The 26,154-nt window shown below is 40.0% G+C and overlaps 1 protein-coding gene across 6 annotated transcripts; it reads left to right on the top strand.

The window, feature by feature from the left end:
- The first annotated feature begins 954 nt into the window (after window positions 1-954).
- Window positions 955-25,155, top strand: RCBTB1 (RCC1 and BTB domain containing protein 1). Of its 6 annotated transcripts, XM_035553332.2 has the most exons (14): window positions 1,131-1,195; window positions 1,767-1,826; window positions 6,472-6,622; window positions 7,294-7,444; window positions 7,925-8,091; window positions 11,029-11,187; window positions 12,241-12,348; window positions 13,289-13,431; window positions 15,068-15,121; window positions 16,308-16,498; window positions 19,621-19,747; window positions 20,225-20,376; window positions 21,035-21,165; window positions 24,209-25,155. In XM_035553332.2, the coding sequence occupies exons 3-14, from the start codon at window positions 6,479-6,481 to the stop codon at window positions 24,347-24,349; spliced, it is 1,668 nt and encodes a 555-aa protein (XP_035409225.1). In that variant the 5' UTR covers window positions 1,131-1,195; window positions 1,767-1,826; window positions 6,472-6,478; the 3' UTR covers window positions 24,350-25,155. The 6 variants fall into 6 exon arrangements, with proteins under 6 accessions (XP_035409219.1, XP_035409220.1, XP_035409226.1 ...); XM_035553326.2 differs by lacking the exon at window positions 1,767-1,826 and having other exon boundaries at window positions 955-1,195; XM_035553329.1 differs by lacking the exon at window positions 1,767-1,826 and having other exon boundaries at window positions 962-1,195; window positions 6,452-6,622.
- Window positions 25,156-26,154: the final 999 nt, after the last annotated feature.

Here is a 26,154-nt window from a genome sequence, read left to right as displayed (position 1 = left end):
TTGGGTCCCTCACTACAAGAAGGACATCGAGGCCTGCAGTGTGTCCAGAGAAGGGCTACAAAGCTGGTGAAGGGCCTGGAGCACAAGTCCTGTGAGGAGCGGCTGAGGGCACTGGGGTTGTTTAGCCTGGGGAAGAGGAGGCTCAGGGGAGAGAGACCTCATTGCTCTCTACAGCTACCTGAAAGGAAGGTGTGGGGAGCTGGGGGTCGGCCTCTTCTCACAGGTAGCTAGTGATAGGACTAGAGGGGATGGCCTCAAGTTGCACCAGGGGAGGTTCAGGTTGGAAATGAGGAGACATTTCTTCTCAGAAAGAGCAGTCAGGCACTGGGACGGGTTGCCCAGGGAGGTGGTGGAGCCACCGTCCCTGGGGGTGTTCAAGGAGAGGTTGGACGTGGTGCTTAGGGACGTGGTTTAGTGGGTGCCATTGGTGGTAGGGGATGGTTGGACCAGATGATCTTGAAGGTCTTTTCCAACCTTAATGGTTCTATGGTTCTATGAAATTGGCTACTGCCAAAGATAGGTTGATGCTTCTAGTGGGTTCTACCCTACTGCTTCATGCTGCAGATCAGCCAGCCCCTCGCTCATGGCACGAGGCCCCAGCTGCCTTATGACCCTGTGCATAGCCAGGAAAGCAAGTAAATTTTAAGAAAAGCGGAAGCCATTTCCTGGCAACAGCTTCAAGTAACAAAAGATCCCCCTCGGGGATCCAATCTTCCTTTTCCTGGATCCTCCCCAGCAGCTCTGCCTCCCGCCCGGCCTGCAGGCACAAACACACAGGGAGCCGTAGAGAGATATAACCCGTAAATATTAACTTTAATAACACATTAGAACCGGGTAGCACACAGCGAGGTGCCAGAACCCGCCTCGAAGCGGGCCTCGGCGGCGAGGAGGAACCGCCGGGGCGCCGCCCCCCGGGCGAGCGGACAAGATGGAGGGGGAGCGGGGGCGGGGGGAGAGGAGCGCGTCACGTGATGCAGAGGGCTCGGGGCAGCTCTCGCAGGCGGCTGCGCTCCCGTGCGCGCTGCCGCGCGGCGGTCCCGTTAACGGCGGTAGCGGGCGTAACGGCTGCAACGGCCGCAACGGCCGTAGCGGCCGCGGCTGTGGCGAGCGCCGTCAGCCCCGGCGGCGGAGGCGCTGTGGAGGGAGCGGCGGGCGGAGGGATCGCGGGGGGGCTCGCGGAGGATGCGGCGGCCGGGTGAGCGTTGCCCCGAGGGGCCGTGAGGTGCTGGGCGGCGGGAGGAGGGCGCAGCCCTCGTGTAACCGCGGGGCACGGGGCAGGCTGCCTGCCTGCAGCCCTGCCCGGCTCCCTCAGAGCCTTTTTGGTTGGTTTCCGGATTTGTGTTTGTGTGTTCATCCTTCTCATCCGCTTCCTGAAGGCAGAGAGATCGAGCGTATTGGGATAACCGGGGCTCAACGTTTTTTCCTCCCATCACTGGGCTTTATATAATAATTAATCTCTTCAGGCGTTGCTACAATTCTAAATGCAAAAGGAGTCTTCGCTTTTTCTCTTTAAAGGGATTTTCAGTGCTTTAATTTAGCTTAAATGACCTCTTTTGGGAAGCATCCTGCAGCCTATTGACAGAAGGTAAAGTGGACCTGCATCCTAGGAGTGGGGTTGTGAGGGAGGCATTGCGAATGGAAGTGTGTTTGGAGCACAAAGTTGGTTAGGAAAATTAGTGTTTGGGAGAGGCAGTAAGCCTTTGGAGCCTTGATATGTATGTTTTCCTTTGAACGTTTATTTCTGTATACATTACATTGAAATGTAGGTGGTTTTCTTAGAAGATGTACGGAGTGAATGGCTTCAGTAAGCTGCATTAACGGCTCAGGTAATTATTTAAAAAAAAGCATATTGTGGCTATAATTGTACTTTTGTTAAGGTGGTTGGATGGCTGTCATCCTTGTAAGGTGTTTTTTTTTTTTTTTTTGGTGTGGTTAAAACAATCTGATATTCAATAGAGTTCATAGATGTGCTGATTTTCTGCATGTTATCTCTTTTCAGCCAGTTGCTCAAAGCAAACAGGAGGACTGCTTCTCAAGATCTTACATTAGCATGTTTGTCTTTCCCTGTATTGCGCATAAAAGGCATCTAAAAATAAATCACCAGCATGCGGAGGTTTGAACATATTGTCATAAGAATCTCGCCTTATGTAAGGTCTTAGGAAAGTAAGTTGAGGCACATGATTTCAGGGAATGTAATATCTTTTTGTTGGCAGGGAGTAAGTCACAATAAAGTCACTTAGCTTCTGCATCTGATTAACATCAGTACTACGTATTGTTTCCTTGTTCTTTCTCAATACTGAAATACGAGATTTTCTTCTTAAAAAAAAAAAAGGGCAAACGGGAGAAAGCATAGGGAAGACTACCTGTATGTATGGGATTTGATTGTTTCTTAATTGAGGTGTACTTGGAAAGATTGGCGGACTTAATCCCTCTTTTTGTCTTTCTTAAACTAGACATTCCAGCTTTTGTGTTCTCGCTGCAGTTTGATTCCTGTAGACCAGGAGGGGAAATGAAGGCCTGAGCCTGCGATTTCTTTCTGTGCAGGAATTAAGTCCGCCCAGGTAGAATCAGCTGCAAAATTGGAGCCGGAGGAAAGAGTGAAACAAACATACAATTATCTTCAAATAATCTTTACAATAAGGGGATAATCTTTGAGTAGCTAACTCGAGTTTTTTGTTGCAATGACAATTGGTACTGTTTTCCCGGTAGGACATTTTTATTAGGTTACTGTTCTTTCCAGCATGGGATTGTTTAGCTGAACTGTGTAAAACTTTGTCTAACACCATTTTAAAAAAACAAAAAACAACAAAAAAAACCCACAACTTTGTGAACATTGTCTTCTGTTTTTTGTTTGGTTGTTTTTTGTTTTCTTTTTTAGGCAGGGATTTGTGTGTGCATACATGCACTGCTGAGAATCAGCCTGCACATTGTTTCTTTAGAACGCAGGCCAGTGAGATGTTGAATGCATAGGCGGCAGTTTCGCATAGAATATTTGAAGGACTTCTGTTTTTGAAAGCATGGGGCTTTTTTGTTGTGAGCGGGCCTAGATTCCCACCCTCCCCTCCCCCAATGCTGATGATGCCTTGGAGTTAAATTTCTTTTCCGCGCAGTGCGTGGCCAGTTCAGTTTCCTTCTCGGCAAGTCATCCTTTCTTGCTTATTTTTAGCATCACTGAAATTCAAACAATCATCTTTGTTTCTGTTCCTGTTTGTATACCGATACTGTTGGATAATTTCGAAGATGTCAAAGTAGTTAGAAGAGGTGGTGTTGACACAAGCTCCCTCTGCTGGTTGGTTCTGCAGTAGTGCAATACAAACATTAAGTAAAGCCGTGCGGTGTATTGTTTATCACTGGTTCGTGCAGCAGAAGTGAAAAGACATTTAAGAGCAGTGGCATACAGTGTTTCCCAGAGCACCAAGTTTAAGTTTGACATCTATACTTAGAAGGCTTTTAATTGCAGAGTTCTCAGGAATATGAATTTTAATCCAGGTGTTGATGTATACAGATATTCCTTAGAAATGCTGCTGCTGTGTTGCATACAGAATGTTGTAAGGTAATATATTGAGGGAGCTATTTGTGTACAGATTAAAATAACTTCATTACTTTGGATTCCAACTGGTACTTTGCTACTCCATTGCGCTTACAGACTTTCCATTAAGGTGCAGTTTTTGCACGGTATGTGGTATAGTGGGCTCCAGGCCTCTATGTGACTATCAGCAGAAGTAAATAATAAACTGAGCTCTCTTACTGATGTAGTACAGAAAGGGTGAGTGAAGGACGGACGCTGCGTCCCTTTGTGTCACGGCACAGCTGAAGTCTCCTAGATCAGCCTTTCATAGCAAGGAACTGCCCAGAAGAAGCTCCACAGGCACTTTTTCCCCCTCATGTTCCAACATCTGCTGGACAGGAATTGAAGGCTTGGTTGTGAGCGGTGAGAAGCTCGTTGTGAGGTGTATCCTTTTTAAAAGTGTGCAGTATGTCTTAGAGGATGGTAAAATTAACTGGGCTTCTGTTCTGATAACACAGTTATTTTATTGACATCTCCATGTATAGTACTATATACTCGTGTATATTCCCCAAATATTTTTTTTCCCATTATAGACCTGTATTTTCGGGTATATTTAAATTGTATTTCAGGTATATTTAAATTGCAAATATCCAACACTGTTATAGATAAAGGAGGTCTTTTCCAACCTTAATGATTCTATTGAATGTATGAAAGGAGTGTTAGACCTTCAAAAATCCTGAGGTTCGTCATCTGTGGATAGAGTTCACTGCTCATGTCTTCAGTCTGGGAAGTCTCATGTACTTGAAAGCTTCTTTTTTGTAGAATGGTATTAGTTTGTCTGACAAGGTACCCAGCTGATCTTTGAGGTGGGGGCAGTGCAGTATAACTCTCCATAGATTTTGGAAGTGCTTGGAAAAATCTCCTTGAAGAGGAGCGGTTAATTGAATCATGTAGTCATGGAAAATAAGTCAAGTGGATTAAACACCTAGTGCAAAGGTCGGAAAGGGAGAGATAAAGGAGCGCATTTTAATCTGGTTACCTCTAGAGCAGAATAGGTTCCACCTGTGCTGTAAAACTTTGATGTTATTTACTAGGATATTATCCATCAAAATAATGCTTCGTATTCATGCTTTAAATGGACAGCATGTGTTAAAAAGAACTTCAATGAAGAAAGTATTTTTTTCTTAATGTCCAGTCCATGATGCATTTGTGCCTTGTCGAGTGTGTGTTACGTAGGGCAAATTATGTAGGTACGGTCAGGATGGACCAAGTCAGAACCTGGTGTGCTCAAAAGAACAAGACATTGCTGTCTTTAAACATGTTACACTATACATTAAATTAAAGGTTTGCCAAAGTGAGACAACAAATCTTAACAGCTAACTCATCTGAGTTTGTAACTGGACTAGAAATTAAGAAGGCTTAAATGCATTCAAATCTGTGTAGAATGTGATGTGATCAGGTGGGTTTTCAAAATGGCTCTACAGACACATTTATTATGAATGTGCCATCTGGAGGCTTCAGGTGTTTTCAAGACTTGCTTCAGCTGTGAAAGGTAAAGTGAAGTTATGCTCTTAGTGAGAGATGTGGGTGCCTAGAGAGCAGAGCTGGATTTGTTGGAGCAAAGTTAAACTTGATAAGTATGTAAGGTTAGGTTTTTGTTTGCTTTTTCCTACACACACCTCCACTGGTCTCAATGTTTCACAAACTACCTTTTTTCCTAATAAAAATTACCCCACTCCTTCCAAACCAACCAAACAAAATAAACAAAAAACAACGAAAAAGAACACTGCACTGAACATCTTGCATTGCAGGATTCACTGCGGGTCTTGAATAAAGAATCTGAACTGAAACTGTTTCTGAAACTTTGCCTTGGTTGTCCGCACAGTTCTGAGGACCAAGCATCAGAAGCAAAAGCATCTGGAACAAATAAATGAAAAGGAAAGACCTAAATGTTGAGGAGAGGATTGCACCTGGATAGAGCTATGTTTTTTATCATTGAACGATCTCTTAGCCTTCATTTTATGGTGGTTTATTGTGATTTGTATCATGCTACCGACCTTCTGTGGGATTCTCCACTGAGAGCTTTCTGGGTTTCAGGAAACCTGCTGATGACCCTGAAAAAGTATTTTAGATTGTCGGTGGCAGAATCCCTTGAGGCTATAAGTAGTTACAATTTTTATGTGCAGGACTGAAGGCTTCAATAAGCTCTGTAGGCCATGTTGATTGGCAGCTTTGTTCTTGAGCTGGTGCAATTTTCCTGGGGAAACTAGGAAGAAAGCATTGTGTAAGGATGGATTACACACATGTATGTTCACTGAGCCATGACGTCTACCTACAGTCATCTCCTTCCAGCGCTTAATGTGGTCCAGCTTGTTTCTAAGTAACCAATGACCACAATTTCATTTAATCACTTTTTTTCCAATTTCTCACTGCTTAACAGTACAAACTAGTAAGTTAATTTCATGCTTTTGTGGCCTCTCAAACAGTTTTTTGACCGTAATAGCAACTTTTGATTACACAAGATATGACATGTTTGGTTCGTATGCCCAACAGTGCTACCTTGTTTATTTGCGTACACTTCAACAACTTTTGTACGTAGTATATGCAGGAATACCAGCTGAAATTCTGAAATCCACTCTGCCACCGGGGGGTATTTGCTATATCACAAACTTTATTAAAAGTTTGCATAATGGTGGTTGTTCAGTAGTGCTGAATGCAGTTTCCTTATATATCCAGTTAAGAAAAGATTGTGCTTCTAATGTCCTATCCCAGTGACTTGCTGTTTGTATATAATTTGTGTATTATTACATATTTCATACAGAATAGAATATTGCACTCTGAGGCATTGATGAACATGTCTTTTCTCTCATTTAAAGGAAATTATCTTACTGCCTGTTGATGAAAGTATAAAGTACACCTTTTGATAAGATTTTTTTATTACAGCGTTGTCATCTTACTTGTAGAAACTTCATGAGACACAGTAACATCATGGTGGATGTAGGAAAGTGGCCAATATTTACCTTACTGTCACCTCAAGAAATAGCATCTATTCGGAAAGCATGTGTATTTGGTACATCAGCCAACGAAGCTATATACATAACGCACAACGACGAGGTAAGGCTCTAAGAAAATGGAACAAATAACTCCCAATTAGTTCGTTTCAGAGTCTGCAGAGTATTTAAGTTAATAACTTTGTAGAAGCACCATTGAACTTAGTCTGTTTCAAAACATGTTGGATTTAACTTGTAATTATTTTTTTTAGTCTTTTATGAGGATAATACAGATGGAGTATTTAGAAAACTTACAAATGACAAAGGCCAGGATTCAGAAACTTGGTGTGAGTTAACATTGTGCTGTTGAGATGAAACAAGCCACGTGTTCTGGGATGTATTAATGAGAGGATTTCTTGTGAGGATGTGTAGAGCAGGATTTTTTTTTTTCCAACTCTTTCTCAAATCTGTAGGATTGAGTCCCCTGTAGTATAACCGTGGCTGCTCTTTACAGGCCACATTTAAAAGACGGTAGTGTTCCACTTTCATAGTCGTGTACTTTTTATAGCACAGTTCCTTTCAGGCCAGCACAGATCTGAAGCATTCAGACTCATTAGTTAATTCCTAAGTGTCCTAGTGCTCACATTTGAGCTTGTTAACTTCTGTGAGTGAAGTCTTTGCTTCTCAGGAGTCCATGGCAAAACTCTGCTGTGTTTTTATGAAGGCCTGGATATCACCACATCTGTGCATAGCTGCGTATAAGTCACTTGAAATCAGTCTTCCTGTGTTTTTCAGGTGTTTGCTTTTGGACTGAATTGCAGTAACTGTTTGGGAACTGGAGATAATCAGAGCACGATAGTACCAAAGAAATTAGAAGCCTTATGTGGAAAGAAGATTTCCAGTCTCAGTTACGGAAGTGGACCACATGTTGTACTTTGCACTGAAGGTAGAAAATCAATGTTTAATAGGGAAGCACAAGTTACAGATTTAAGTTCTGCGTAGCTTAAGAAGAATGGGTTAAGAGGCAATTGCATGAATTTATTAATTGGGTAATGCACACTAAGGGGTCCTCATTGGTCTTAAGTGGAGGCACGTATATTCTGCAATAACTAAAGTAAGTTTCCCTTACACCTCCATTATGTTGCAACTCTGTAGAATTTTACAATACCATTTATGACATACTTGATTTTACCTGTGCACTTTTCCTGTCTCTCTCCAGTAATCTGGTTATACTGTGATATGTAATAGTTGTACACAAGGTACATAATCTTTCAGCATGTGAAGGATTCTTGTAATAAGAGGATTCCTTCACTTTTTTTGTTCCTTTTACTTTCAAGATGTCCTTCTCTAAATACTTACCATTCTGTTTATCTTAATTTCCTTGGAATCTGTGATGATTTTATCACAAACTTACATGTTTTTGCAGATGGTGAAGTATATGCGTGGGGACATAATGGTTACAGCCAGCTTGGGAATGGCGCAACCAACCAGGGCATTACTCCTGTTCAAGTCTGCACAAATCTGTTAATAAAGAGAGTGGTGGAAGTAGCTTGTGGCTCTCATCATTCCATGGCGTTATCAGCTGATGGGGATGTAAGTTGAAACCTGTTCAAATCTCTTAATTTCCATCTTGAAGGAATAGTGCAGGTGTCTGCAGTCTGAAGCTCTCTCTCCATAGCGTAGTTACAAGATAACCTTTTCTACTGCTGCCTCAAGCTAGGGTGTCCTTTCCTTCAGAGCAGACTTGAAAATAACCCTGAACAAATTGGAGCAATGATAGGCTAGTAAATGTTTGTCTTTCATTTGTTGTATGTCTCTGTGATGAGACCAGGAAGGTGTGCCACTTACATGTGGAAGAATCTCTGTAAGGTGCCAAACTTGGGATTACTACTTGCTTTGCAATTCTAATACTTGAGGGGTGTGTTGAGTTGTTTGTATTCCAGTTAGCCTTTAGTCTGTTTCCTGCAGTCTTTGTGATTTCCACACTAGTGTAGAGGAAAGAATGTTGCTTTGCACATCTCTGAATGCTTTTGTGTATAGCTACCAAAAGAGCATTTGTTTTATATCCCAAATCTGCTTCGTGCTATTTGTTTATGTGGCTTGAGGCCATGTGTCATGGGAAACATGTTCAGCTGGTTTCCAGTCGGTCAGGTATGACCAATGTGTCTCTGATTTCAGGTATGTTACTGCATGGGAGACAGCCTGGTTCAGCTCTGATCTTATGGGGGAAAAAAAAGTTAATTTTAGAACCTTCCTAAGCGTGAAAATGGAAACAATTCTTTCCGTGCTGGTAATAGGAGCACATCTGTGTTTTGGTGCAGTATGGAGTCATACTGCATTGGTTAATGCAGTCAGTAATCGGTGTTTTGAGGGTAACAGCCACTGGGTTAGTTTTATTAGTCTGCATTGTGTCTGTGAGAGGGAGCCTGTGTTTAGGAAAGATCTTCACGCTGTCATGTTTGATGACAAATGGTGAAATGATCAAATTTTATTTTTTGTGTGGGAAGGCAGGGAATGTTCATGTATTAGTTTAACTAGTGTTGTCAGCTGCTGCTGTAGCTGCCTGCAATGGCCGTGCCGTCTTTTATAGTATAACATGCTTGACATCTCGGTGGAAGAGGGGAAGCTTCTTTGTATTTACCATGGAGCTGATATTTGCAGCTGGCTAGCCGTGGTGGCTAGTTAATGTACTATAAATCCATCCCTTGTGTACTCTGCAGTATCTTAGTCTATTTGTGCTGGGAGGTTTTATCTGTTTCAAAATTAATTATATTGAAAGCAGTGAAACGTTGTAAGTGGAGTTTTATTTACGGAAACATTGGGCTGCAGAAAACCTTGTGACTTGATCTGGAGTTTCAGAGAGGCACTGAATTTGGAAGTAGTCATGGAAATACTTGGCATAATTGATTTGTACGGTTAGGTTAGTCCAACTTTAATGCAATGCAAACAAAAATCATTAAGACATTCATGCTCCTCTGAAAGAGGAAACTCGTAAACTGCTGTGCATTTTGACCTACCTTCTGAGTTAACTTCTCATTTTATTTTCCTATTATTAAAATACATTTTATAGGTCAAAATAGTTATAACCTTCCTCAGGTATTCAGTAGGGATGATGACCTGGCAAATACAAGTAACAAAAAACAAAGAACTGGTGTTTTTTCTTTTCATATTAGGCATGGCAAATGAATTGTGGGTTGTTTTTTGGGGGGAGGTGGGGGTGAGAGGGAAGGTTGTTTTTTGTTTGTTTCTGATGTCTGAGTTTTGGCTTGGTGTTGTGGTAAATTGGCACCCTAGGATATGCAGGCTTTACATAAGGGTATCTCTGTCAGCGAGCTTTCACGTGACTGGCACGTCTGTGGCAGGTATTTCCAGGAGAACAAACTTTAACTGTCAGGAGTTAGAGAATAAACTGGCTGAAACAGTTTTATGTCATGGTGGTATGTATGGGTGTGTATATATAACAAATACTGAAGGAACTGAAAATGCAAAGCTATAAATATTTTTACAGCAAACTACTTTCCTGTCTCTTGGACTTTCAGATGAAAGAGATATAATATAATATATATATCTCATAATTTGTTATTTGTTGTTTGCCATTGGCAAATGTTGAAGTGTTGGAGATGCTGCTTTTTATCAATGCCATTGTGTAACAAAGTTTTGTTATCGTGAAACATGGGCTGATAAAACTAGCCATTAACAACTCTTGAAAGATAGAAGAGGAGGTATGATGACTGTCCAGCTATAACCTGTGGGAGTATCGCCATGGGGGTCGATAAGCCCCGTGGTTGGTGATAACATTGGACATTGGTGATGATGAAGCCATGAGGAATGTAAACAAGTTAGAAGGAACAAAGAAGGGTGATCCAGGAGACCCCTTGCTGTCTCAAACTGCTTGTTCTCCAACCGCTTGTTCTCCAAGATATGGAAGGTGCTAAATGTTTGCTGTTGATGGGCAAAGTTGTTAACCAATGAATAGTTAGTGGGAAAGTACCGCTTGTGGAGCTAATGTAGAGCTATAAGAAGGGAGCTTGTGCTCAATAAGTGGTAGTTGAAGTTATTGATGCCTAAACAGACCCCGGTGTGCGTGTGGTCATTACACCACAATAACCTAGATTAGAGTTTTCCAAAGAGAATGAAATACCTTCAAAGCAGGGACTTCCTTCATGCTTGTGTGATGGTGGGAAAATGAATGCAAGCACAAGTGTTATTTGATATGGAAGTCCACTCGCTGTACTCTTTGTCTTCTAGTCCAGCTTATGTTTTATATGGAAGTACATTCCTTGTGTTGCCTGTAGTCAGATGCTCCAGTTCCATAGTAGGAAGCTGAAAAAGTGCTATGTTCATGTTTCCTAGGTCAGTCCTATTGCTCTTCATTAATTTTCAATAGTTGAAAATTATCTTAAGCATTTTAGCTAGTTAAATAGGATAGTTTATGTAATCTCATCCTGACTATAATAGGATTATAATCTATTGCTGTCATTACTATTCTTAAGGCTTAAACTACATTTTTTTCTTTGTTTTTATGGACAGCTATATGCTTGGGGCTATAACAACTGTGGTCAAGTTGGATCTGGATCTACAGCAAACCAGCCAACTCCTCGTAGAGTCTCAAACTGTTTACAGGGTAAAATGGTAGTTGCCATCGCTTGTGGTCAGACCTCCTCCATGGCTGTAGTAAACAATGGCGAGGTAAGCATTGCTGTGTTCTCACATTCTCTCTCTCTTACCTAATTTAAGAGGTTAATGTCTGAGCACGGAATAAGGGCTGATATGGATTACTCAGGTTAGAGTATGTATTGGTAACTACTGTGAGACCGCTTTAGGGAAACTGTGCTATTAACTAGAGATCCTGTCTTTGCAGTAAACCTTGCTTCTTATGACAAAGACTATTAGAACAAGATTTTTACTGGGCCTGCATCTGCAAGAATTTTAACAGTTGTATTAAGCATGAGTCATTAAGCATTATTTCAATATATTTCAGTAGGTTCTTGAACATACGTCTTGATTAGATTTTTGAAAGCTGCACAAATAAGTAGTTAATCTTTCTGCAAGAATACAATGAATGATCCTGGTTCTTGAGCACATTGCTTAACTGCCAGCTACAAAAACAAAGCAAGCGTTTGAACATTGCCCTAGTATTGTGCAACTGTTCCATTCCACATAAGAAATTTACGATTTGAACTTGCCTTTAGGTATGAACTGTAACCTCAAATTTACTATATCACACCACATTTGGAGCATATAGCATTTTCTCGTGACAGGAGGGACTGTAAAGGCCCCTGAGGTTGAGATGAGCTTTTGTCGTACCTAATTCTGTCTTGATTTGTCTACCATGACAGAGCTAAAGGAAAAATTGGAGCTAAACTGGGGGCTTCAACTTAAATTAATCTGATAGATGATCAGCTGGTTAGAATAGCTTTTATTTATTTATTTTTTTTAAAAAAAAAAGGTCAGCTGAAAATGTTGACACAAATTTTTGGTGCATTGTAAGTTTTATTGCAAAAGTTTTAGTAATTCAAAGATGAATATATTTTAGAAAGCTTCTTTAAAAAGTAGCACAGGACTGAAGTTGAATATAGTTGATTGTTGCAGTGTACTTAGTATCTTTCAGTCTTTATATCTCTTGAAATAGTGTATGGTTTTTTAAAAAGATGTACGATTTGGACTTGTGCTTAATACTAAGTCTTAAATATTCTGTACTCCTGGAGTGGTGGCTTAATTTTGTTTTCTTCTTGCAATCAGGTTTATGGCTGGGGTTACAATGGTAATGGTCAGCTAGGTCTTGGAAACAATGGCAATCAGCTAACGCCGTGCAGAGTGGCAGCATTGCATGGTGTGTGTATACTCCAGGTATGTCTAATGCAGAAATAGAGAATGCATTTATGTTTCTAGCATCTGTTAAAACTGTATCTTTGGAATCTGTACCTGCTTCTAGATTTCACAATTTCAATGCTGAATTTATTTGGCTCCTTCAAACTATGTTAGGCTTATAAAAAAAAAATACAAGTAAGCTGTGAAGCACTTGCTTTTGTAAATCTGAATGATCTGAATTTGGCTAGTGTGACTAAGTAAATTATGCTATGGTTAAAAATTGCATTTTTGTTACAAAGCGAATGAAATATCCTAGGCAAATATAAAAAATTAAGGAGAACTAGAAAACTAAGATGCTCAAATTTAGATTCTACATCAGTATTCTAATCAGCCCTTTAGGCATGGCTGATGACAGTCACAGTGGTTTTCATTTCATTTAAAAAACAAAAAGTTTTCATGTTTTTTTTTTCCAAGGTTGAACAGGTTAAGGGCTCTGTTAGCTTTAGAACTGCAGCTCTCAAAGCTTATATAGTGAATATCAAATTCTCAAATTATTTCAGAGTTGATAATGAAGTTCACTGTTTGTGCAAGGAGTCTGCAGCTGAAAGCAAGTGAAGTCTGGGGAGACTTAGCAGGATTTCTATAGAATATTACGAAATTAAGATTCAAAAAATAAGAAACTGGCAGTTGCCGTAGGAAAAGACTTACTACATTTTATATATGTTTAGACCATATTGTAAATTCTTTAGGAGGAGTAACCAACGAATGCTAAATTAACGAAGTTGAAGCTGGGAGTTTCCCAGTTGTTACTGTTAATGTATCTTGTTCTAGCTTTAAGTACTGAGAAATAACACGTTCTAGTACCAAATAAAGAATGGCTGGGGTATCTAATATCGGCTAGCCTAAGGTATGCGTGCAATAATTGTGTTTCTTCTCTTTTTTTTTTGTTCAGTAGTAATGCTTATACATTTACTTACAGATTGCCTGTGGCTATGCACACACTCTCGCACTATCAGATGAGGGTGTGCTCTATGCCTGGGGAGCTAACACTTATGGGCAGCTGGGAACTGGCAATAAAAGTAACCAGCTAAGTCCACTGCAGATCATGATGGAAAAAGAAAGGTAATTTTCCTGAAGCTGTTTCTGGGTTGGTATGTCTGGGCATGTGTTACGCAGTCTCTAGTATTGGAAGCATGTGAGTTTGGGGTTTGGTGGGTTGTATTTTTATTGATAATGTTAAAATTCCAGGAAAGGATGGTAACTTACTGTTTACTATAGACTGAGTGCTTTTTGCTATCTGTAATGATTATTGAATGTAAACATTTTATACTTACCTGACACTGAAAATAATGAATGACTGTTAGGCTATTCTAAATATGATTCCTTTGATCAAAACTTTTGAGCTATAAAATCAATAAGCCAAGCTTTTAAGCTGTATTGAGGCCCACATTAAAGGGGTGGTGGGAGGAGGAGAGACACATGAAGAAAAATCAATTTTCTGAAAGGCTTTCTGGGTAACAGCCAACCATGGAAACAGAACTCAATTTGCAAGATTGCTAGAGCTATGGGTAGACAGTACCACTCTTGTCAGTGGTAGCAGTTAGCAGTTTCTCAGGTAACATGTATATATTCTCTTAGTTTCCTGGACTCGCAGAAGATTCACCCTTGTCTACCCTCTTTCAGCACGTTTATCATCATATTTAGGACAGAAATCCTATGGCTCTTCTGCTGTTCACCTACAAACTTGGACCCCAGTCTTGTTCTCTGGACCCATGTGTATACCTGTAAATAAACGTGCTTCAGTTTGGAAGCCTTGTAGCCTATAAGTCCCTTAACTTGTAAATCACTTAAATTATAATCTCCTTTTAACTAGGAAACACTTGTGGCTGTTTTTTCTACTCCGTTTCCAGTTTCATATGAACAGAAAATTATTTATGAAAGATGTCATTTTATAGATCTGAAGTGTCTTTCTGGGAAGTCATTCCTATTTTTTCTTGTTTTTCATGTTTAGCCTTAAATGAAAAGCTGCACAATGCGGAGATTATTTAAGGGTTTATAAATGGTTGGGGGGAGGGGGGGTGTGGAGTTGAAATAAAGAAAGTAACCATCACAGTAGAAACCACCGAGGCAAGGCTGACTTGTCTGTGGAAGAAGTGACACTAGCAAAGTGAAATGAAATTATTTTTTTTCAAGTACTAGAAAGAAAGTGTGTATACTTGCAATGCATCAGCTTTCTTAATGACTCATTTCTTGAGTGAAATAAGGGGAATTGTTGCATTTAGAATTGTATGTGAAGTCAAATGTGGGATTATAATAAAAGCGGCAGTTGTTCAGTGACTAAAAGAGGGAGAAAATATCATTGAACTTCTGCTTGGAGTCCAAGGGACGGAGAAGTCACTTGAACTTACTCATCTTGCTTGACTTGACTCCCTTGGAAACAGTGCTATTAAGTGGGTGAGCTGACATTTCCCATGAAGCATATTAATGCTTCTCTTGGTCCTTTCATTTATATAACTCTCTTGACATTTATGCATGATGTCTCTGACAGTTCCTTGGGAGGTGGCATTCGATGTTATTTTAAAGAATTTTGCACATACAGTTTAAAAGGAACTTCTAAACTTAGCGTTGTGTTAGCTTGGAGGCACAGTTATGAAGGTACACTTCTGAATTTTGATGAGTATATACTTAATGTGCTGTACACTTAACTCTACGTATCAAGTATAGTATAGTTATTCTTAAAAAAATCTGTTCTGCTAAGGGAAGAAAATTCGGAGAAGAACGCTTTCGTATTGCTGGATAGCTATAATGAAATGTAAGTTGCCCATAAAATCATGACTTTATGATGTTTCATGCAGTGATGCCAGAAGGTCTCAATGTTTTTTAGAGCTAGAGATACTGTTCTGTAAGGGAATAAGCACTTTCATATGTATGCGCTTAGACTGTTTGGAAAGACATTTGTCGCGCTTGATCTGTTTTGTTTTTTCATTTACTTATTATAAACACAAAGCACACGGAAGCCTGGAATCCTCTCTTTTTAAACATGTGGGGAAAACCAGGAAAGCACAGCTTTTACTTTTGAGCTAACTCTGGAACTTCTCCAGAATTTTGCTTAGTATCTGAACAGGGACACTGGAAACATCTTGGCAGTCCTTTTAACAGAATGTGGTTCTTCTTGGTTCTTGTAATGCTTCAGATAGTGAGGTAGGGATTGCGTGGACAATGGGAGAACAAAATAGGTAAGTCTGCATCAATAGCTCTAGTATTTTAAGGAACTTGGGGGAGGGGGGGTTGAAAATACTGTGTAGACTTTACTTAAAGTAATGATAGCTCTTCAGGAATGAGGAGTTAAGCGTGTGTATTCACCTCTCCTCAAATGAAACTTTGTCCAAGCAAAAATTATGTTCCAAACAGTTTCAGCATTGATGAGATGAAATTAACAGCAAAATATGAAGTCAGAAACTCGGGCAGTAGATTAATTTCTGCCTACATACAAAAAACATATTAAAGGAGGGGCAGAAGCATTGGGTTTATTGAAAAATACATAGGATTTTAATCTCAAAATGAGAGAAATTTTTACATACGTTTGAAAGAAGTTTTGTAAAATGCTCTGTAAAATCACAGTAGTCTTAACTTTGCAGACTTCCCTAGCTGGAAGCTTTGTAAGTTCCATAAGCATTTATCAAGGAGAATAAGTATCTGATAGGTTTTAAAGGTGGGGTAGACTTTTTCCTTCTTACGGTTGTGGGAGAAAAAGAGAAATGTCAACAAAAAGTGACATTATCAAAGCAATACCTGATTACAATAAAACCTACAAGTACTATGGAAATGTCATTGCAATTCTTAAATATTGATCTGTTCAAACAGAATCACGTTCATGCATGACAAAGAAGTACCGGAGTGTAGATACATAGCTTACTTGCTGTTATTTTGGTGCGGCATTTGGGAGGTCACTTGGTTCCGTACCTGTAAGTATCTTACAAGGTTTCTTCTGTTTGCAGGGTTGTGGAGATCGCAGCCTGCCACTCTGCTCACATTTCGGCTGCCAGGACCCAGAGTGGCCAGGTGTACATGTGGGGCCAGTGCCGTGGCCAGTCTGTGGTCCTTCCCCACCTCACTCACTTTTCCTGCACTGACGATGTGTTTGCTTGCTTTGCTACCCCTGCCGTTATGTGGCGTCTTCTGTCAGTAGGTGAGAACAAGCTTTGAGATGAAGCCAGTGCTCTAGAAGCCAAATAACTTTGATTTAATTAGTCTTACAAAATGTGCTTTCATATTATAGTCTCTGTGCATGTGTGTAGTGGTTAGTACAGCATACCACTTCTGTGGCAGGATGGTTCTTTCTTTGAGGAGAACTGGCAATTAAAACTAGCTCTTCTAGCTAGGGTCTGTGTGGTTTGGTTGTGGGTTTTTTTTGGTTATTTTCTTTCTTCTGAAGAAAAAGTCAACTTCAACCAAAGATTTGGAACGGTGTTAACAAGTTTTTTGTTTTTTTTTTTTGCAAACAAACAACTAGAGAGCCCTGTTGTACCACTGTACTATGAATATTGTGCATTTCCTTTGTTTGTATTGTTTGAGCTCAGGACAGAGAAGGACTTCTAGATCATCAAATGTAACTTTTTATTCTTAAAATTATTTCTACTTGGAATACTGCTCCTGACTTTTGTTTCTTTGGTTTCTAATAACTTTGAATTCTAGGTGTTGTCTTTAGCTTTTCCTTCTTAGTAATTACTCTTCCAATATGAATGTGAAAGAGCTCAGAAAAATCTCTTTGTGTTTCTTGTTAAGGAAGTAAAATGACAGGATTCCAAGTTTCCTTTCTGTGACATGATTTCTTAAGCTGATTTAGTTTGATATTCCTCAAAGCCAATCAGACTTGTAAGTAACAGTCTGTGTATAGCAAGATCCTAGTATCATTTTTTCTTTTGGACCTATGTTCTTATGCAGCCTTGAATTACCCTTCATGAGGCAGTGTCTATGACCAGCTCATATGCCCAAGCCATTCTTCTTGGTTATCTTTGATTCACATGCTGCTAATTCTTACTTGACCCAAAATATGCCATCCAGTGCTTAGCTTGCACATCGTGCTTATTGGTTTTTGTCTTAGATCTTCCACTTCAGTCCTGAAGATCATCTAGGCCGTCTAATCTGTCTTCATGTTGACAACAAATCCAAACTTTGGTAGTTCCTGTAGACAGCCAGCGCTGGGGAGGGATTAGATCTTAAGTAACTTTCTTTCAAACTCAGACTTTTTATCTTTGCATGTGGCTTTTCTGTCTGTAGGCTAAGAATTCCTCTCCTAATCCAGTTTTTCCATTGTAACTTCTCATTTACCTTGTTTTCACAAGTATAGAGGTCCAGATAACAGCATCTCATCTGTAGAGGAAAACTGGAAAATTGTACCAGAGAGGGATTAGCTTGAAATGATCTGCCTCAGGGTAAATCCAAGTCTTGTTTGTTTTTTTCCCCTACTTCTTCAATTCTCTAATCCTGGGGAATGTGTGTTACTCTTGCCCTCTGTAGAGGTGTGATGATCGTCTTGGTCTATTGTCGTCAGCTAGTAGTGAAGGTTCTTTAAATGACATCTTCCCAGATGCAGTCGCTTTCAGTTCCTTAATTTTTATGAAGTATTCCCAGATTGATCATAACAAGGTATTTGAGTCTTGTTTCTGTATTTTAATTCTTATTGGCCTTCACGGATTATTCTTCTCTTAACCTGATAATCCTAATTATTGAATCTTTACATCAAAAGCATTAATATAGGGACAGTTTCAATCTCCTTCCTGTATAATCTTTCCATCTCTTTTATTCTTATAGGTTTAAATTTTAAATAGGTTTTATTCTTATAGGTTTAAAAAAACACTTTTTTTTCTTAGTGAAAGCTAACTCTGCATAAAGGTTATCATTCTACTTTAATTTATGATGGCTTTGCCAAATGAAAGATAAATCTGCCGCTCAGGATTGACTGTGGTGAAGTTCAAATCTGCAGCCGCCTTTGAGGAATGAATTTAAGGTATTTAGGGTGAAAGTTGATCATCAGCATAGCTTAAGATAAACTGATGACCTAGAAAAAGATCACATGAGCAGGTGAAGGGGGATTGGAGTGTGGTTTGTTCATCTCTAATGAGATGCCAGTTCGTGAGTGATCCATGCAGAGTGAACCAAAGGAATTTTTTGGCAGAAACATAACGTGTCTGTTAAAGCAATTTGTTTTAACTGTGTGTGTGTATATAAAGTACCAGCTAATTTAACTGCTGCTAATGGTGAGGAGTAGTTGTATCGTATATGGATGAACAGTCCACAGTCCTGAAGGACACAGGAGACAGGCCACATCCCATCAGAGTGGAACTGCCTTTTGGAACTGCCTTTTTTTCCCTGTTTCTCATGCTATGCTGCTTAGAGGCTGTGTGTTGAAACTCACTTGAGATGCATCAACAAAACCATCAAATAGTGGGTTAAAGTTAAGTTTCCTAAAACTTTGGAGTTCTTGCTTTACTACAATTCTTGGCCAGCTTGTGCTGCAAATCTAGGGTTTCTAGAGAGACAGAACGGGACATCTCTGACTTTGATGTTAAGAACTGTCAAAGAGCTGTAATCACACAATTTTAATGCGCTTCCAAAATTGCAGAAGTCCTGTGTCCTTGATTGTAGGTGCTGAGTTCTTGCTAGAGTCTCTCTTCTTGTAGCACTACTGTTGGATTTTGTGTTGTCATAATTGACTGACAAACTGAGGTAGCCTGCAGGTTGTTTGTTAAGGTCTTTGTCAGGGCTCACTAACATGATCTGTGTCTGCTCTGCTGGCACAAAAGTGGCCAACTGGTGACGTTTTCTTACTCTTCAGGCTCAGGTCACAGTGTGTCAGTATGTGCCTCGTTTCTCAAGTGAGCTGTAGGTGATGCTATAGACTCCATTTACCACCAGTTTGCAGACTGGTCCCTCTTGGTGTAATCCAGGTAGTGGTGCTGAGCTCAGCTGACCTGGCACTTGCCCTGAGCCGCCAGAAGGCTGGTAATTTCATTGGTGGTCCCCATGTGGAGAGTGAGAAAGCAAGTTCTCCAGGTACTTTGGGTCCTGGGTAATGAGCTGGAACAAGGACTGCTGCCACTGCTGCGTGGACCAGTTGTGGAGCTGTCCTTGCCAATGGAAAAGGGTAATGGAGTCAGTCATTCTTCCAGATTCACCCAATGGAACCATGGTCCTGACCTATTTTCCTTCACATGCTGTTACTTGAATAGCTAGCTTTAATTACAGTGACGCGCGTGTTCTGTTTAAGATGCTTAATGTGTTTTGTTTGTTTAAAAATTGTTTCTCCAGAGCATGAAGAGTTTTTAACAGTAGCAGAGTCTCTGAGGAGAGAATTTGACAGCCCAGAAACCTCAGACCTAAAGTTCCGTGTAGAGGGGAAGTACATCCACGTTCACAAAGCTGTTCTGAAAATCAGGTAGAGGTCGTGTTCCACAGCTCCTGTTTAAATACAATAACCTCTGTATTCCATCTGAGGGGAGGGAAGAAAGTAAGTGGTGGGGAGGGACCCTAAACCTGCAACACATATTATCTGTGTGTCTGTAATCACTTTAAATGATTATGGAAGGAGTTGAATCAAAATTCTGCCTTAAAATGGTCCCTATTCAGTCTTCACTGAGCCTATCTGTTATTCCCAGAATAATAAATAATGTTGAACTAGTCTGATTGCAGTGCATACACAGATGGTTTTGTAGCATAGGTCAAATTAGAGTTTTACCTTGATGCATAAGTTTAACAGAGCACTAAAACCAAAATGTGGACCGTTTGCTGTGATGGCGTATAGTAAAATATTTGGGGCTGTTGTAGAGCACACCAAATACACAGTTCAGGGGGGACTGTAACATAACATTCATGTGTACATACAGATGTTCCAGATGATGTCTCTGTCTCTTAGGTGCGAACACTTCAGAACCATGTTCCAGTCATACTGGAATGAGGATATGAAGGAAGTGTTAGAAATCGACCAGTTTTCTTACCCTGTGTATCGTGCCTTTCTTGAGTACTTGTACACAGACTGTGTTGACCTTCCGCCTGAAGACGCGATAGGTATTGCTTATGGTCTGATTGTGTTAGACAGCAGCCTCCAGGCAAACTGAGAAGGGGGATGAAGAATAAATGTATTAACGTGGGCTTCTAGTGCTGACAATAGTGCATTTTACTGGTGATTGATTAAGCTGTTTTTAAAGAAGTGATGCGTATTAAGAAATAAACTGTGAGCAGTGTTATTAGTTGGGAGAAAAATGCTGGGTTAGAGTACTTGCGTATATTACTGATTTGAACCAATTATTGGATAATATGAAAGAATCTGTGTGGATGTAATATGGGAAACCTGGGTAGCAGAGCGAAGAACAAGCTGTAGTTCAAGCACAGATTTTTATAGTGGTAACTTTTTGCTCATGTTGTGCCTCTTTTGCAACAGTTCCACTCAAACATTTAGGTATGCAAAGCAGTGGAACAGAGTGTGTATTTACAGAGATTAACAGGATTGTGGCATGCGGTACTAGAAGGCCTTTCTTCCCGTGTGGTGATAAAATAAACTTCTATGAATAGTGACCTACTTGCAAAAAACATGTTATTGCCATATAGAACACTGTACACACAATATAGACAAAACCTGTACCCAGAGATACATAAATTGTTGAAAAGGCAGAAATAATGGCAGAAATAATTACACATGACTAATATGATGGCATTTTACTTGCAGGACTTCTGGATTTGGCTACTTCGTACTGTGAAAACAGACTGAAAAAACTGTGTCAACATATTATCAAGAGAGGAATTACTGTGGAAAATGCTTTTTCATTGCTCTCTGCTGCTGTCAGATATGATGCAGAGGTAAACTTCCAAAGTTCAATTTCTTAAATAGGTGGCTGTTTTCTGACCCTAAACTGGAGGAAAACAGACAGTAATATTTTTATACAAACTCTCTCTAACTTGCTATCAGATAATGCTGTCTGCCATTTTCAGAGTTTGAAAATGTAGCCATTGGAATTACGAGTTTCATTGCAAATACAGGTTTTATATCTTTTTTCCCCCCATAAACTGGTACTGGGAAAGTGAACTAGTACACAGATATCAAAAGATAATTTAAGTCACAGGCAGAGACTCACTATCTATAAATGTTTGTGTTGCTTAATTCATGGTAAGAGGTTATCATGCTGTGCCAAGCTTCGTGAATTATTATTTTGGGGAGGGAGGGTGACAGGGGAAAAAAAGGGAAGGTTAAAACACTAAATCTTAAACAAGGGAAAGCTTTAAAAACAAAGCAAAAATCAGAACATTATGAAGAGTGGTTTTGTAAGCCTTGTTTATAAGGTTGTGGGTTGTGTGTGATGTCACGTGATGGTAGGTTTGGCGTTTTGGCGTGTGGTTTTTGTTTATTTTTTTACTTGTTTAACTACAGTCAAATACACTTTCAGTCTTTTAAAGTATGCTGATGAAATGGCAGGGTAAGAACTCTTTTTATGGTCCTAGTACATTTTGAACGTGGAGAAAGTGTGTGAAATGGGAGAAAGGGTAGCAAAACTTTCCTGCAGAATATCTGACTTCAAGACTAGATCACTAACGTGCAGTTTTGTGATCAAATGGGTATTCCTGGGACTTCTTCAGCCCTTTGTGTTTGGAATAGTATCTGTGCATCATATTTGCAGCTTGATTGGTTTTAACTTGCTACTTTAAAGCAGTTTTGCTAAGCAGTAAATGAATACAGTGCTTTTCCTTGAGCTTAATATCTAGCATGCCCTAACTTACTTCAGAGCCTAATAGCGTGTTGCTAGTTTGATGTACCTTATATGAAGGGCTGCCTCAGAGCTGAAGTCATAATTCAGACACCATTGTGAATAAAGATTTCATTGGTGGGAGTTCGTGGAAAATAGGAAAATGTTTTTGTCTTACAGCAGGTTGTTTGGGCAATGGGTCTTCAGTATATCACTGATTCTGCTTGTAAAGGGTAGAAGAAATCCAGTTACTGAGCCTTGGCTGTACCTTATTAGCTAAATGAAGTTGGAAGTGAAATGAGAATGGTTGGCCCAAATGAGGAGAGAATGGGTGACGCTGAGATGTTTTTTATATTTTTTATATTTTTATTTTTAACTAAAAAAAAGTAAGTGGTAGATCCGGGTTTGAAATTGCTTGGCTGACATAGTTCATTCAAGGGACTGCGTGTCTGGAAGACAACAGTTAGAAGAACCCACTTCACTGATTTAAAACACCCCCATGACATGAAACTCTCCTATAATTTCTTTTGGTGTTTGACTGGATTCAAGTGGCTGAAACTAGTTCAGGTTTGGCTTCTTATTGTAAGATTTAAAATAATCACTGGATGTACCTTGATAGCTTTTTTCACTTAAGTCTATATTAAGTACAGTTTGCTGGGAGTGCATCCATCTGCAAATAAAATAGTTCTTAATATAGAGTTTTAAACTTTCCAAAGTTTCATATTAACAATACAATATTACTGTTACTGTATGCATCTGTTGCGTTGACTTGGTATGTGAGTTTTTAATAAAGCAGTGCAAAATACTGTAATGCGTATGATGTAGTTTTGTTTGAAATGCCAGTTCCTTCTGTTATTAAAAAGAAAAAAGAAAACCTTCAGTGTTCAGTTCTAATAAGCTTGTCTTTTTTTCATTGCGCAGATGCCATACAAATCAAGATCTGCAGCTTCAGAAAGCCTGGTTTTAGGCCAGGACATATTTTTATATCGCTGTTGTGTCAAGAACTCACTGGCACGCAGTGGCTCTAGCTTTCACTAATTACTTTAACTGAAAATATGAATACTAATCAGTCTTTCATACCTCACATGGCTTAAAAGCTCTGAAAATTTTTGTGCCCTACTGCAGTGCCCAGTCCGCTGAGCAGCTAAAGCTAAGGAAGGCTGTGTTCTCGTGTGTGAAGCACTAGTTCCATGAATTTATGAAGTGCTCAAGGAACTAGAGCAGGCTGGGGAGCTGATGTTCTGGAAAGGCCGTGGCATCTTCCGTAATGCAGCCCAGCTCTGCACAACAAAAATAGATTTCCTCCTCAACAGTGGAGCTGGAAACAGATAATTTGAGCGGGAAGCGTTCTGTGGTCAATGTTATATTGACAACTACTGTCTCTTGTTTTTTAGAAATCCTTTCTCTCTGACATCATGTGGGTGCAATGATGGTGTCTATGAGGCTTTTCTAATCCTTAAGTGGAAGGCACTGCATTGTAGGCTCATACCCAGAGCACGCTTTCTGCAAGAATTGCTCTGCTGTGTTGTTTCACACGTGTCCCAAAAATGATTCAGAAGAAACACACTGTGGCACATTTTGTAACCTGGGTCTGTTTGTAACGCACAGAAGGGCCTTCGGCCTAGACTTTGCTTTGAGACTACGTAGTAGACGCTTCCATTGAGCCTGGTGAATGCACTTCAAGGCTTGATTCAAGTCATAAATTAAGTAGGAAGTCAAGCAGGCTTGTATGTAGACTGGAGTTCATAATATGGAATTAAAGAGCTGAGTTCTCTTAATCCACTGTCCTGGTTATATATTGCATTACCCTAAAATCCATTTGTACTGGGTTTTGGTATTTGTCTGTGAATATAGATGGAACTTTTCAGGCTGGGAAACTTTAAAAATACATATTGCTCAGAATGGCTGGCTCTCGTGACTGCAGCTATATAGGGAGAACCAAACTCTGGTTATTTTGTCTTTGTAGCCATGTTATGTGGGTAGAATCATTCTCTTCTGTTGCATTTACATAGTGACGGGGGGTGGGGGGTGGTTGAAAGACACTGGGTTAATTTATTTGTCTAGTTCTCTGTAAAAATAAAGCTTAGAAAGGCATTGGTGCCTGACTGTAACTTTCTGTAATGGAAGAAAGATAACGAGACTTTTTTCTTTTTTCTGTTTAGGACTTAGAGGAATTCTGCTTTAAATTTTGTGTCAATCATTTGACAGAAGTGACACAAACTACAGCGTTTTGGCAAATGGATGGTCCCCTGCTAAAGGAATTCATTGCTAAAGCCAGTAAATGTGGAGCCTTTAGGAACTGAAACGAGGCTGTAAGTTATGGGTGTTTGCAGGGTTTTCTGCAGTTACCATGGGTTGGTGTAACTGCACAGGTGGAAGCAGCAAGTGTTAGTGTGGCCTCTTGTACTTGCTGTGGAAGGCCACAGCAAAAACTGATGTTCTCTGTGCTCAAGAGTGAGCTGTTGTTAAAATAAACGTTAAGCAAAATACTCACTTGCGTTTAGAGTCTGGATGGTGGAACCAGTACAAGGTTTCAGACAGAAAGACTGCCGCGTGCAGAAGATACCGGGCATTGGTAAGGACTTTTAGGTGAGGAAATCACACTTGTAGAGCTACCTGTTAATATTTTCAATTTACTACTTGAGGCACTGGCCTTTTGGGATTATGAGCCACTGAACGATGTCACTTAAATCATTAACTCCCTGGGATTATACAGAAGCAAATGGCATGGATATCTTTTATTGCAGCTGCATGATTGTGAATGACATTGCCATTTGCTGTGTGTAATTAACCAAGTGTATTCGGTGCTGAGAAAAGTGTGCAAAAATAATGTATCCTCAAAGCCTGCAAAAGTAACCCTGAAGAAAGGGGTACCTAGCAGATTGAATCGGAAGTAAAGCTCTCTATTTGAGTATATCTTACTACAAGTTGTAATGTATACTTTGTAATCTGTTCAAGCAATGTTTATAATGGTTAATGGAAGATTTCCCTCTTTGACTTCAGACTACGTTGGTTCCCTTGGAGGGAAAGGGGCACACTGTTCTGAAAGTTAAGTATTGTATAAATTTAAACTACATGTAATAAAATTCACTTTTTTGTACATGTTCAATAGCCAACTTCTTTGAAGAAAATTTCGAGTTTTTGTGTTATGTACAGCACATACATTGATTTGAATAAAAACACCACAGTCCTCCCAGACCATGTGTGTGAGTCAGCAGAGGCAAGTACCAGGAATGACCCCAGAACCCAGGTTAAAATGCAAAGAGTAAACAGCAGATTTACTTTCATTACCTTGCCAACTCTGAAGCATTGTTTATGATCCCTTCCTCCTTGCCAGTCCTCTGCTTTTACCCCAGTCCTCCCACTACCACCTATTACTGATTTTTTTTTACTGATCTGACTGTGCTTGACAAACATCTGTAATCACAATTTCAAATTGCAGCAAAGTTATTTGTAGGCACTAGTGTGGTCCCCAGGGAGTTACAGTCTGTCTGATTGCTTTACACTAAGTCCGTATGTGAAATGCTGAGACCGTAACCTTACAGTGACTACATAGACATACTTGCTATTCTTACTGTTCTTTGAAGGTGTCACATCTTCCCCCAACTGCAGGGTAGAACAGAGAACCTGGAACTTCAAATGTGAAGATTAGGATGAGATTAACCACAGATCTGCTTCTTGGGCTGAAACTTGGCTCAGTTTTGCAGAGCCTAAAGTTCTGCAGTGTTTAGAGGCCAGGGATCTCCTACCGCATGACAGTAAGAGCTCAGCGTAGGAGCATGTGAAGAAATGCTTCCACATGTGTCAAAAATTGTTTTAAATAAACAACTTGTTCTGGACTGCAAGCTCTAGACTAAAGGTCGAGATGGTGAAGGGGGGGGCAGGGGGGACAGCAAAGTATGCAAATGTCCTTGTCAGTAACTCAGATTGCTGCAGTATGAAGGGAAAAAGAATTGGTCTAAGTCACATGAGCTTTTACTTCATTCCCATATTGGTGAACTTGCATCTTGGTTTCCTAATAACGGCTAAAGCCTTACTCCATGTCAATACATTGAAGACATCTAAGTGAACATTTTCTAGGTAAAAACAGGTGTGAATGGATCTTGGG

Source organism: Cygnus atratus, chromosome 1 (assembly GCF_013377495.2).
Source record: "Cygnus atratus isolate AKBS03 ecotype Queensland, Australia chromosome 1, CAtr_DNAZoo_HiC_assembly, whole genome shotgun sequence".
Taxonomy (NCBI): Eukaryota; Metazoa; Chordata; class Aves; order Anseriformes; family Anatidae; genus Cygnus; species Cygnus atratus.
This window is presented reverse-complemented; position numbering and strand designations above follow the sequence as displayed.